General features: G+C 43.4%; 1 protein-coding gene across 4 annotated transcripts; it reads left to right on the top strand.

The window, feature by feature from the left end:
- The first annotated feature begins 69 nt into the window (after positions 1-69).
- Positions 70-10,042, top strand: STRADB (STE20 related adaptor beta). Of its 4 annotated transcripts, none has more exons than XM_065638148.1 (13): positions 70-156; positions 1,641-1,740; positions 2,840-2,896; positions 3,240-3,320; positions 3,707-3,806; positions 4,419-4,540; positions 4,894-4,972; positions 5,482-5,605; positions 6,175-6,346; positions 6,737-6,841; positions 7,061-7,290; positions 7,869-7,911; positions 8,389-10,042. In XM_065638148.1, exons 3-13 carry the CDS (start codon positions 2,855-2,857, stop codon positions 8,539-8,541), a joined length of 1,251 nt encoding a protein of 416 aa, XP_065494220.1. In that variant the 5' UTR covers positions 70-156; positions 1,641-1,740; positions 2,840-2,854; the 3' UTR covers positions 8,542-10,042. The 4 variants fall into 4 exon arrangements, with proteins under 4 accessions (XP_065494220.1, XP_065494221.1, XP_065494217.1 ...); XM_065638149.1 differs by having other exon boundaries at positions 4,864-4,972; positions 8,451-10,042; XM_065638145.1 differs by having other exon boundaries at positions 4,864-4,972.
- Positions 10,043-12,486: the final 2,444 nt, after the last annotated feature.

The following is a 12,486-nucleotide window of genomic DNA, read 5'->3' as shown; positions in this document are numbered from 1 at the left end:
CAGCCCCCGGCGGGCCCCGCGGCGCGCAGGGGCCGGCCCAGCCCACAATGCGCCGGGGAGCGGGCGGGCCCCGCCAGCCGCTGCGGCTCCGCCGGGGCTGGCGGCTCTGCTGGGCGGCCGCGCCGGCCTCTGACCGCCCCCCCCGAGCTCCGGCGGGTAGGAGCGGGCGCTGCCGGGAGGGCCGGGGATGGGGAACGGCGCACACCGAGCGCGGGGAGCGGCGCCGGGGCCGCCGCGCTGCCAGGGGCGCAGTCCCGACCCGGCCTAAACCGCGACCGGGGCGGGCGGGGGACGAGTGTAACGGAGCGAGCGAGGAGCTCCAGGGCCTCGTTTTGTCCCGTCCCGTTACTCTACTGACGGCCGGAGGTTTAACTGGAGATCCACGGGGATCACAGCCCCGCGGCAGCAGAACCGGAGCGACGCGCGGCGGCGGTACCTGCGCTTGGGCTCCGCAGCCGCCGCGCTCCCCCGGCTCCCTGGGCTGCGTTTCTCTCTCCCCCGGCTCCTTGGGCTGCGTTTCTCTCTCCCCCGGCTCCTTGGGCTGCGTTTTTCTCTCCCCCGGCTCCTTGGGCTGCGTTTTTCTCTCCCCCGGCTCCTTGGGCTGCGTTTCTCTCTCTCCCGGCTCGCTGGGCTGTGTTTCTCTCTCTCGCAGCCTGCTGGGCTGCGTTTCTCTCTCCCCCGGCTCGCTGGGCTGCGTTTTTCTCTCCCCCGGCTCCTTGGGCTGCGTTTTTCTCTCCCCCGGCTCCTTGGGCTGCGTTTTTCTCTCCCCCGGCTCCTTGGGCTGCGTTTCTCTCTCCCCCGGCTCCTTGGGCTGCGTTTCTCTCTCCCCCGGCTCCTTGGGCTGCGTTTCTCTCTCCCCCGGCTCCTTGGGCTGTGTTTCTCTCTCCCCCGGCTCCCTGGGCTGCGTTTCTCTCTCCCCCGGCTCCTTGGGCTGCGTTTCTCTCTCCCCCGGCTCGCTGGGCTGCGTTTTTCTCTCCCCCGGCTCCTTGGGCTGCGTTTCTCTCTCCCCCGGCTCCTTGGGCTGCGTTTCTCTCTCCCCCGGCTCCTTGGGCTGCGTTTCTCTCTCCCCCGGCTCCTTGGGCTGCGTTTCTCTCTCCCCCGGCTCGCTGGGCTGCGTTTCTCTCTCCCCCGGCTCCTTGGGCTGCGTTTCTCTCTCCCCCGGCTCCTTGGGCTGCGTTTCTCTCTCCCCCGGCTCGCTGGGCTGCGTTTCTTTCTCTTGCAGGCACGTTGGGCTGTTTCTTTCTCCCCTGCATCCGAAGCTTTGGCCAAGCTGGGTGAAGGTGTCAGTTCAGCTGAGCAGGGCTGTCACTACTCGCTGCACAAAAAACCCAACTCTGTAATACAGAAAGAAGAATGTGGAAAAGGGGAAAAGCTTTATGTAGGGACACGACCCAAAACGTTATTGAAAATGGAAGCGATGTCAAACTACACGTGAAAAATAAAAATCTTGTGTTTGCAAGGTCATTAGAACAAATGTGGATCACGGACATGTCTACCCCTTTGAACAAATCCTGCAACGATTTGTCTTCAGTGTATCATAGTTATTGAGACTTTTTTCTTCAGCTTAGCTTTTGTGGTTTCATATTCCAAGCGACAGGGTAAATTATGTTGTGTAATGGAGCGCGGTGTCTCCTTTCCAGGTCGGAGGAGGATGCTGTAGCCATCACAGCGCTGGCCAGGATCTTGAAGCACCTGCGTTTTTTTTCCCTACTCTGCCACATACTCCCTCAGTGAAGCTGGGTAAGTCAAGCCCTGATCTTCTGAAGGTGCCCAACACCTACTAAGGATCTCCTTTTGTCTCCATTATTCATCTTTAATAAGGAATTACAGTATTTCTTTAGGCAGATTTTTCAGGGTAAAAATATTAAGGATTAGGAGTGCCTTGGATATTTGGCAGCGGATGGGGTGGCGGGTTAAGCTTTTCAAGAGTGTTCCCTTAATTAAATAGCATATATCGTTTAAATGCAGGATGTAATCAAGCTTGATAAGCAAAATGATCAGTTTCCGATAGTACTCCCCCTTTTTAAAGTTAACTTTCAAGCAATAATTATGTATTAACGTGGAACTCCTTCTTGTAGCTGACTTTGTCCGCCACCAGGTAGGGTTCATCATGGTATACAAGACTTGCTTGTAGCTCAAGCAAATTAGCTAGTCCCGCTCTGCGCTTCAGAAGCTTTGATGTGTTTATTGGTCATCTCTCTCCTCACTGCCTAAGCTTTCAAAGCATCAGACATGAAGTCAGTCTGCTGGAATGCCTTCAGAGAGACTATGCTGATCTGTGAGAGTTAAAAGCCTAAGTAAAGTTAAAATTATCTAAGTTGGTTTACTTTTCTGGTTTTTTTAAACTCAAATCCCTTACAATAGTATTTCTTCTCTCACTGGTGAGATGTAAAGAGCAATCACTTCTGGCTCGCTTTTTTTTTGTGGGCTAGCTCAGCTGCGCACAGCTGAGATCTGAGCACAGCTGCGCTCCTTTACACAACAGACAATTCTCTCTTTTTCTACTGCCAGGGATTCATGAATCCGTTCCTTTTTACCTCCTGCACTTATGCAGTTAACTTGCAATTAAATTGTTTGTTCAGAAGTAGCAGTAAGATCTTTAAGCCCATGAATCAAAAAGGAAAACTTGATTTGGAATGTACATTGCATATACTCAGTATGAAGTTTGAAATCCGTATGCCGCTTAAAAGCTCAATAGAAGCAGGTTTTCCCAGAGCTGTAGTTTTGGGGTTTTTTGGTGTGTGTTAACTGAGAGGAATGCTTCACAGTTGCCATTAAAGAGACGTATATTTATCACAGGTTTATGTACGACCTTATATTGCTGCTTTAATTTTTCTAGGATAAATGGGTATATATGACTTTTCCCCTGATCGAAAGCGGTTCCATGTCTTGTTTGGTAAGTTTGTTTTTAAAAACCTTCGGCAGTTGTACCTTGTTACCCAGTCATACCAAAATGTGGAAAAGTTCTGGTGAAATGACTTGCTCGAGGGGATTTCCACAGCGCTGAGATGTTTAGACTTAGCTGTATCAAGTTTCCGTGAAGGAGACTGTTCCGTGTCTCCTCTCTCCAGGTCTGCCATGCATGTGCTCTATGCTGTTCCTTAACCTCTTGCTTGACTGACCTGTAGCAGGAAACGTTCTGAACTCCTGCTTATAGGGGCTATTTCTGAAGTTTTCCCACCGCAACATTTAATAAACAGCAGCCACTCCACTGACGTTCACTTGTTCCTGTTCTCAAGGACTGTTCCTGTATCCTGCGTACCCCAGTTGAACCCATCAGCCCAGAAGAGCTATCTCAGAGCAGCATCCATGAATGCCTGGTAAGGAGAAAATAGAAACACTGACTGGCAACATTAAACACGAAGCTGGTACATATTAGAAACAATCTCACTAGAGGGTGCCGCTTAAAATATTAACAGCAAAAATAACCGCAGTACTTTGGGACTTCCACTTTGGAAGGAGACCATAAATACCCAAGTGTTACTCTTAAACTTGTACCAGTTTAAATACAAAACACACGCAAAAAAACCCCCCCGGTAACCCATAAAACTAATTCTCAATGCAATGGTAAAAGCACCAGCTTGAATGTTCTGGCTTGAGTACTTATCTGAGCTTTCTAATTATTGATATTTCTGCATTAATTTTAAACAGGTAAATGTTTAAAAATCACACAATCATTTTGAGAACTGTTTTTCCCCACTGTTAGGCTGATTCTGATCTATCCTGGATTCCCCCATCTACAGGAAGGAATGAAATGGTATTTTGCTCTTCTAATGTCTCTCACTATGAACTCCAGCTGGAAATAGGTAACAAAAGTGTACCTTAAAATATTCCTTGTTCCTGCAGATGCATGCTCTCAGCAGGTTCTTGCGAACTGCAGTAAATATTACGTTTGTACAATGTATTATCAGCTGACTAGAACTATTCTTGTGTATCCTTAGCTGAGAAAAGTGCAGAGCGTTGCTCATGTTTCAGTAATCACTTATTTTATGATATAAGACAAATCAACAATTGCCTGAATTTCTCTCTTGATGTTTCTGCACATGCATGTCAGTTTTCTAAATCTGTGCTATGTGGACAACAAATGCAACATTAAATAACATCGTGTCTTGTCACTTGGCTACCCAAGTTGACTGTCCTAAAGCTGGCTGCCCTGAATCCTACTGCGCACGCACACGCCTGCTGAAGTGTTGTGCCTTTAAATGTAGAATTGATACCGAAAAGTGTTTCAACACCTTTAGTTGTTCTAAAAATAGCAGAGCTGTGCTTTGCTGCAACTGCTTAAGTTCTTGACATTCTTAAAGAAAAGTTCATGCTGCTATCAGTTGCAATTTCAGCACTGTAAAATTAAATATGAAGGAAATTATGTGGTGGACTGTTCTATTTTCCAATGTTAAGGTGGCCACTTCTGGTTTCAGGAAGGAGGTTCAACAATTTAACTTCAGTCTACCTTGCACGGCATACGCCGACAGGCACGCAAGTGGCTGTAAGGATCACAGACCTGGAAAATTGCTCTGAAGAGCACTTGAAAGCCTTACAGGTAAAGCAACAGCATTTCTGCCCAAGTCCGGCGTAGATAGTGATGAATACATACGAGGTTACCAAACAGAGACAGCCTGGGTCGTTTCAGTCAAGTTTTTCCTCCAAAGGAGTAGAAAGTAAACACAAGGCACCTTTAAATTTGAGAGTTGCTTTCTGAAGAAAACAGTTGACAGGAGTTTTAGAAATTGTAACTTTGCAAATAGTAACTTTGTATAAATGCACACCAGGAACAGTTCTTTGTACCCCTCACTGATGTAGTTAATGCTCATAGTAAGACCGTTGTCCTGTGGTTAACACATCCACTTTCATTTAATTCCATAGAATGAGGTGGTTTTATCCCACTTTTTCCAGCATCCCAACATAATGACGATTTGGACAGTGTTCACAGCTGGTAGTTGGCTTTGGGTCATCTCCCCGTTCATGGCCTATGGTAAGAACTGTTAACTGCAATTCTGGAGTAGGAAAAAGGGCTGATACAATTAGGACCGCGTGGTCCATGAGAGGTTTTTCTTTAAGCATCTCTTGTGTTTTGAAACTTTCCCAAACAATTTGTTTAGAGGAATCTTCCGTACGTGATCTTCCTCCCCAGTGAAGGACTGATATTTGAACTGCATTAAATTGCACGTAGTCCTAACACCCACTGTGTGAGGAATGGTAATTGGGGGATGTTTGTGACTTCATACAACCTTGAATTTTGCCCACAGAAAACTTGTCTGGATTGAACACAGGTTTGGCGTAGACTTTGAGTTAACAGAAGCATGACTTGAGCGGGATCTTTACCTGAGGGATGCATCAGTTGCATCCATGTATCTGTTCCTAATGTACCACAGTCAATATAAAGAGGAGAATGCCACTCTTGATGAATGCATACAATGAAACAAGCATAGACAAGTAATTTAACAAGGCTTATTAGGCTTAGCTAGGTTTCTTCGCTTCTAGGTTCAGCTAGACACCTGCTGAAGACATACTTTCCTGAAGGAATGAGCGAAGCTTTGATAGGGAACATTCTGTTTGGTGCAATCAGAGGACTAAATTACATGCACCAGAACGGCTATATTCACAGGTAGGAGAATGCTGAGGGGTAAGAACCAGATTGCAGCATCTAGTTTATTAAGCATTCATAGTTTAACTTCAAAACTCATTTTCAGCTTAAGTTTTGTCTCCTTCCTTTTTCTATATACTTTCTTATGTCAGATAGTGCAGAATAATTTTTTTTTCAATAATACAGCAGAACAAAGTTTGTAGAAGCTTAACAAGGACAGTATTCTTACATTATTTAAAGCCAGATGTTACAGGGATTCTACATCTGTCTGGCTTTGTCTCTTTGAAGCAGAAGAGAATCAGAATTCAGAAAGAGAATCAGAAAGGGCTTCCTTACTTTTACACCCCTTGCAGGGAAGGGGGGTCCTTCTCCAGTTTCTGGCAGCTTTTTCTTGCTGATCATCTCTCCTCTCTCTTAGAGCTGTATTAAAAAGACAATTCATACCAAGTGAAGAACTTCCATGGAAATAATCTGCTAAACAGAACTGTACGCTAACATCTCACTATAAGTTAATGAAATACAAAAGCCTTTCTACTCTAGTAGTGCTTTGAGTAATTCTTACAACTAAAATTTACCACTTTATGTTACAGGAATATTAAAGCTAGCCACATTCTGATTTCAGGGGATGGGCTGGTTTCTCTCTCTGGCTTAAACAACCTCTACAGCTTAGTTAACAATGGACAAAAGTCAAAGGTGGTATATGATTTCCCCCAGTTTAGTACATCCGTGCTTCCTTGGCTGAGTCCCGAGCTACTGAGACAGGTTAGTGTAAATTACGCTTCATTTCTCCTATTCAAAGTTACTGCAAGTAGTTAACTTCTAACTTAAGTCTTTCTGTACAACTGCAACTTTTAAAAAGACATAGGTGTACTGAATTTGTAATTTTCCTAAAGAGAACTGGGTTTAAAGCTCTTGGTAAGGTGGTGCTGTACTAAGTCTCTTTATATGACCTTCCTGGAAAATACTGTAGATCCTAAAGCTTGTCTTCAGTACAGCTATCAGATTTCTGAATAAAGCCCGAGGTTTCACAATTTCATCGCCTCAACCCCGTGTAGATCACAGAGTAATAGAATCTTGTCTTGAAACAGACAATTGTATTTCTGTGAGCGCTGCTCTAAGGCATCAGTGATCCCGTCAAGTTTTCTTTTGCAGGACTTGTCTGGGTATAACATGAAGTCTGACATTTACAGCGTGGGAATTACAGCATGTGAACTGGCAAACGGACACGTGCCATTTCAAGATATGCCGCGCACTCAGGTATGCCGCTAAACTCTCTACTTCAAAACACTCCGAGCTTTACGTTTTACTTAGAGAAAGCTGTGCTATTACTCCTGAAATGGTGACTGCTTTTTGTTATTTCAAATATGTGTGCTTCTTTCTAGATCAAATAATCCTTCCATTCCTGGAGGTTCACACCTTGGCCTGAGTAGGTCTGGATAGCTGTTGAACTCTTATTCTGCTGTTCCTTTCCACTAGATGCTGCTGCAGAAGCTGAAAGGTCTCACATATTGTCCTTGGGACATAAATACCTTTCCCCGTGGGGAATCCAGGATGAAGAATTCCCGATCAGGTGTTGACTCTGGAATCGATGAGAGCATGACACGCACAATGACCAGTGAAAGACTACAGATTCCCTTTTCCAAAACGTTTTCACCTGCTTTCCACAACTTGGTAGAGCTTTGCTTGCAACAAGACCCTGAGAAAAGGTAACCTTCTGGTGAAAACTAATTTTCCATCACTTCAATCTAAGACCAAGTGTAGCCCGCAATTTAGGATACAGTAATTAGTTGAATACTGTTAAAGTGAGAATTTCCAACCAGAAGTACTGTGCAAAACACTAAACTTACCTTTGGTTTTGTAATTTAGGAATTATCTTGTCTGATAGAGCAACCATGCTTTTAAAGTCATTTGACCTCTGAATTTTTTGTAATACGAATGTACTTTGTAACAAGTAAAATTAATTTTTAAACAGATGCTTCATCCAAGAAAAAAACCAGAAATGTAAAGTATATGTTTTCAGTACTATGTCTTTTCTGAATGAGGCATTAAATTCCTTGTCGAACAGAAAAGTCAAAAAGCCTTTAAAAATAGCTTTCTTTAGTAGTGTCTTCACTACAAATCGAGGCATAGGATGTAGGCATTCTGTGCTGCTTTCCTCATGCTTTACATTTGTCCTGTGGAGGAAAAACCACAGGGCTTAAATTGATTTGTCAGTCTGGCCCATTTTCCAAAAGCAGTATTTTACTTTCCAAAACATAATTATATTGTTCATTTTATGACCTAGGCCATCAGCAAGCAGTTTGCTTTCGCATACGTTCTTCAAACAGGTGAGTTTACTACATTTTGTTAAATGACACAGCCATAACCTAAGCAAACCACAAAAAATTAGAGCTGGATTACAAAAGAATTAAGTTAGCTTGAGACAAAACCATCTTGTAACAGCATATCTGTTCCAGACTACCTTTTTTTTTTTAACAATATGGTATTGATAGCATATAGGAAGCATAAGATTAATCCATTTCCCCTTTGATAAAATTGGTTTAATGGAACTGAAGTCAACTTATTAAATAACTGTTACTATTCTTAATTTAAAGAAGAATAAGAACTGCATAGCTAATGTAATTAGTCTCAAAAGACTAATTCCACTTACTCTAGAGTGAGGAAAGCTAAAGCCCTCATCTTGTTATTTTCAGTATTGTAACAACCAAGAACAAGGCTCCGATTTCACGTGCTTTTAATGAAGTCAGATACAGGGTTATGTAGACTTTTATGCGCAGCCCTGTTTTAACTTTTCTTCTTTCTAGATAAAAGAACAAACACAGAATTCACTACTGTCTCTATTACCACCTCCTGTTCAAAATAACAGATCAGAGTTCTTGGCACTGCCCTCGACAGCAGCTGGGACTGAACTTGGACATATTGCTGCAAGTCAAGATGATACAGACTGGGAATTCTAAATAAATACCAAACAATTATACCTCTCCTGTGCTTCAAAGAAGGAAAATGTGATTTGTATTTGCTGCTTTAGTTTATATGGTTAAAATACAGTTAGACAAAGGTATACTTGAAAATGCCATTGCAGTGGCCATATTTCATTAACTACTTCTTCAGCTGGATCACGAAGCGCAGCGTGCCTCACTTTCTGACCGCAAGGAAAACTGTATATACAGAATGGCTGAATACTTAGCTCCTTTCCTCCAAATATTTCTTAGCAAGAGAGTTCCTGTTGTCATCTTACTCTATGCTCTATTTTCAGCTCACATTGCTGCAGTCCACGTGCCTTTCTGATTTCAGGCTTGGGTTTTGTCTGTGACCTTACTTAAACAATCTATTTGTTTCATTACCACCCAAAATCATTATCACTCAATCATTATCACCCAAATTATTTTAGTAATGAGAAATCCTCCACTTCCATGTCTAAATTTGAAGCTGCACAAATTAGTTGCTTATGCAAATGAATGTTTCTCTTTTCACACATCCCAAAAGGCATTTTCTCACTTGACGCACTGTCATACCTGCCAGAACTCAGCTATGGATCATTTTTCATGCAGTTTTAATACTGCGTGTTTCCCAAAGAAGTTAAGCTGCTTGAAAATGTGAGATATGCTCTTGCATTTGTCTGTGTTCCTAGTACAAATTCGTGCTTTCGCATCTCCATTTATCGTTGCGTCATTTTAGCAATTAATCTGAGGACCTCTTACTATGCAAAGTCAGTCTCAAGTTATAACAGGTACGGGTTAATTTTGAAGAATCATATTCTAAAGTTACTGTACATATTTTTATTTATGCTGTATTGCTGTTCACCACCAGAACCTAATAATGTTTTCTTAAAAGAACAGGCAATGTGCATTAAGCTTCACTGGCACTGCTGCTGGCAAACAAGCCACACTTACATTCTCATGGACAGATTCCGCCATAACAAGAACCTGATCAACTCCCTGGGATCCTGGTGAATTTATCTGTTCTAAGTTACATGAAAAACTGCCTTTCTTCTCCCTACAATTCATTTCTCATACTGTACCAGGCAATTCAAGCTGAAGAAAAGCAGCTGCTTTTAAAAATAGCTGCATATTCTCATCACGTTTTAGCAAAAAAGTTGTGTCCCAAAGCCGCTAATACTTTACTGATGTAAGTTCTGGTTGTAGTAAAAAATGTACAAATAGCTGTTGAATGGCTGCGTTTTAAATTTTCAACATAATCAACATTCCACATTAAGTCTTCAAGGCTTCTGAACCAGTCAGTAACCAACCTTGAGACTGTTCCTGTTCTGCCAGCAGCTTCCCTACAGAGCCTTGAAGACCAAATGACCAAAACACAAGCCTGAGACAAACGTAAAATTCTAAATGACCACATTAAAGTATTAACAAAAAGTTGATTCTACTCATTATGCTGTGAAGAGCTCTATATTTCAAAACTGAATACGTGACACTTAAGATTAAAAACCTTTCAATAAACTTACCCTGTCTCCGTTTGTCTGTAGTTCTATACTTCTATTTTCACCATAGTTATACTAACAACTTGTTACTGCAGGAAATGTTTTATATTTATGTCAGTCATTAGATAAGAAAATAGTTGTCTAAACTAGAAAATTACTCTCATCATAAAAATATTATGTTCTTTTAGATATTATTTTCATGTGACCCCCACATTCTTAATTCTTAACCACTACAAATTTGGACTGTTTTCAATTTAAATGTTATATAGCATCTACAAGTAACTTTTGACTAACAGTACATATAAAAACCAAGTCAAATCAGTGAGTACATTAAGTGGGACATATTTGAATTACAGACCTCTGAATAAACATTAATACCATTAAAAAAAACCCCAAACAACAACAACCTGCAGAAAGTTTCAGGCAGCTTAACTGCTAGTATTTGCAAGCTTCTCTTGAAATGACAGTGCCCTGCACGCTCTCTATGAAAGCGAACTTGGATACTGATAACAAAATTGGTATAAATTGACTCAGCCATGTGTTCCGGTGGAGTTATTTGCTGCTGTCTCTTCCTGTGGGAAAAAAATTAAGCCTACTTATTTCTATCTACTTTTTCCACCAAGGTAATGGTTTTTAGCAGTGGTCTGGTCTCTGCCTGATCTGCTAACCTGTCGCATCAATCGGTTACAATTCCAATTAAAATTGCACAGTGTGCAACACCTTCTTTGCTAAATGACCCAAGTCAGGAAAGCCACGTAACTCCTGTTACCAACCCAAAGATCCGCTGAAATGTGAAAACACGTTTAATGTTGGTTAACAAATTAAACTGAAAGGCGCCATAAAGGTATTGCGAGAACATTGTCCTCATTGCGCCGTCCAGGTGGAAGCTATAATTTAATCGAGAGAAAAGCGCAAACTATGGTTAGCAGCAGCACCTAAGCAGCAGTTAACAATCACCGAAATAGAAAAATAAAATAAATAAATAAATGAAGCACTCAAAAATTCAACTGATATGGTGCAGCCCACTGCAGCTACTACACAGGCGCGCGTTAGCTGCCGCTACCACACGAAGCCCGGTGGAAAAGGCAGAGGAACCCGGCTGTGTTCGTGCTAAGAAATAAGTATTTTAATCCCCAGGTGAGGCGGGGGTGAAATGAGTCCAGTGAGGGCCGAGCGGCCGCAGCTGCCCCGGCTGACGGGACGGAAAAGGCGGGAGGCGGCGGGCGCCAAGTCCCTCAGGCCGCGCCTGACATGGCGGCCCCGCCATCCTCTCCCGGCCCTTACGGGCTGCGCTGGAGGGCGGGTGGAAACGGTCAGGCTTGAGCGGCAAATAAATGGATCGGGGAAGGGCCGGCGACGCACAGCTCGGCCCTAAGAAGGGGGGAATCAGGGGAAAAAAATCATTCCCAACAGCACCTGTTCGAGAAGGAGCGAGCGGCCGGCGGGCGGGGAGCTCTTTGTGCTGCGCTCTGTGAGGAGAGCGAGCAGCCCGGGGTGCGGGGAACGCTTTAGCACCTGGGGAAAAAAAAAAAACACAAACCAAAAAAAACCCCAAAACTTTCTCTAAGTAACATCAGTAACACTCAGGGGGAAAAAAAAAAAAAAAAAAAGGAGAGAGACTTTCTCTACGCGTCTGTGAACAGACCAATTTCAAGCAAAGCTGCACTGAGGAACACCATGGTACCTTCCACACTGTGAGGAAAAATGAAGAGAGAGGTAAGGCTTAGCAATAAATACACACCTGACGATTTAATCTCTTCTCCCCAAGCCTTCAGTCACGTAAACTAGTTCTGCTGCAAATCTGCAAGTGATGAATTCTGACCTACCCGTAACCCTCCTGAAGCTTACCTCAGCAACACCAAAAAAAAAAAAAACCCCAAACAACTTTAAAGGATGCTTTTCAAATTAATGCCACCTGGCCTCGCGTTGAGAGAGTAACATTTGAAAGGAGAAAACAAAAAAACAAACACCACTTGGAATTTAACCAAATTTTAAACGACTGCCTTTTAAAAAGCCAAGTAGGAACAATTTAGCTGAAAAGGGAGTCTGGAGGGCCCAACTCCTCCTCAGGGGCTTGGGATCCCAGACAGCACCTCTGTCCCCACCCCAAACCCCGTCAGGCTCCCCTGGCAGCTCATGGTGATGTTCCTGATGCTGGGACCCTTTCCACTCGTCCTTCCATTGTGCAGGCTGAAGTGTCTGACTCTTCTGGGTAACCGCCCCTTAGGTGGTTTCAGACAGCCATCAGATTCCCCTCTTAATATTCTTCTTTATAGACTAAACCCCGTTAACTGACGAAATACACTTTACTCGCTCGTCTTCAGGAGTTTGCAGTACCATTTCTGACCGTGCAAAAGACTAGTAGAGCAGCAGGAATCTGGTGGGGAGGAAGCAAAGCTACTATTTATCACACTGCCACAAATTAAAAAAAGAAGTTTTTCTGTAATCACCTGTTCAGAGCTTGTAT

This window comes from Caloenas nicobarica, chromosome 6 (assembly GCF_036013445.1).
Source record: "Caloenas nicobarica isolate bCalNic1 chromosome 6, bCalNic1.hap1, whole genome shotgun sequence".
NCBI classification, from domain to species: Eukaryota; Metazoa; Chordata; class Aves; order Columbiformes; family Columbidae; genus Caloenas; species Caloenas nicobarica.
Note: the sequence above shows the minus strand (reverse complement) of the source record. Positions and strands in the feature narration are given on the sequence as shown.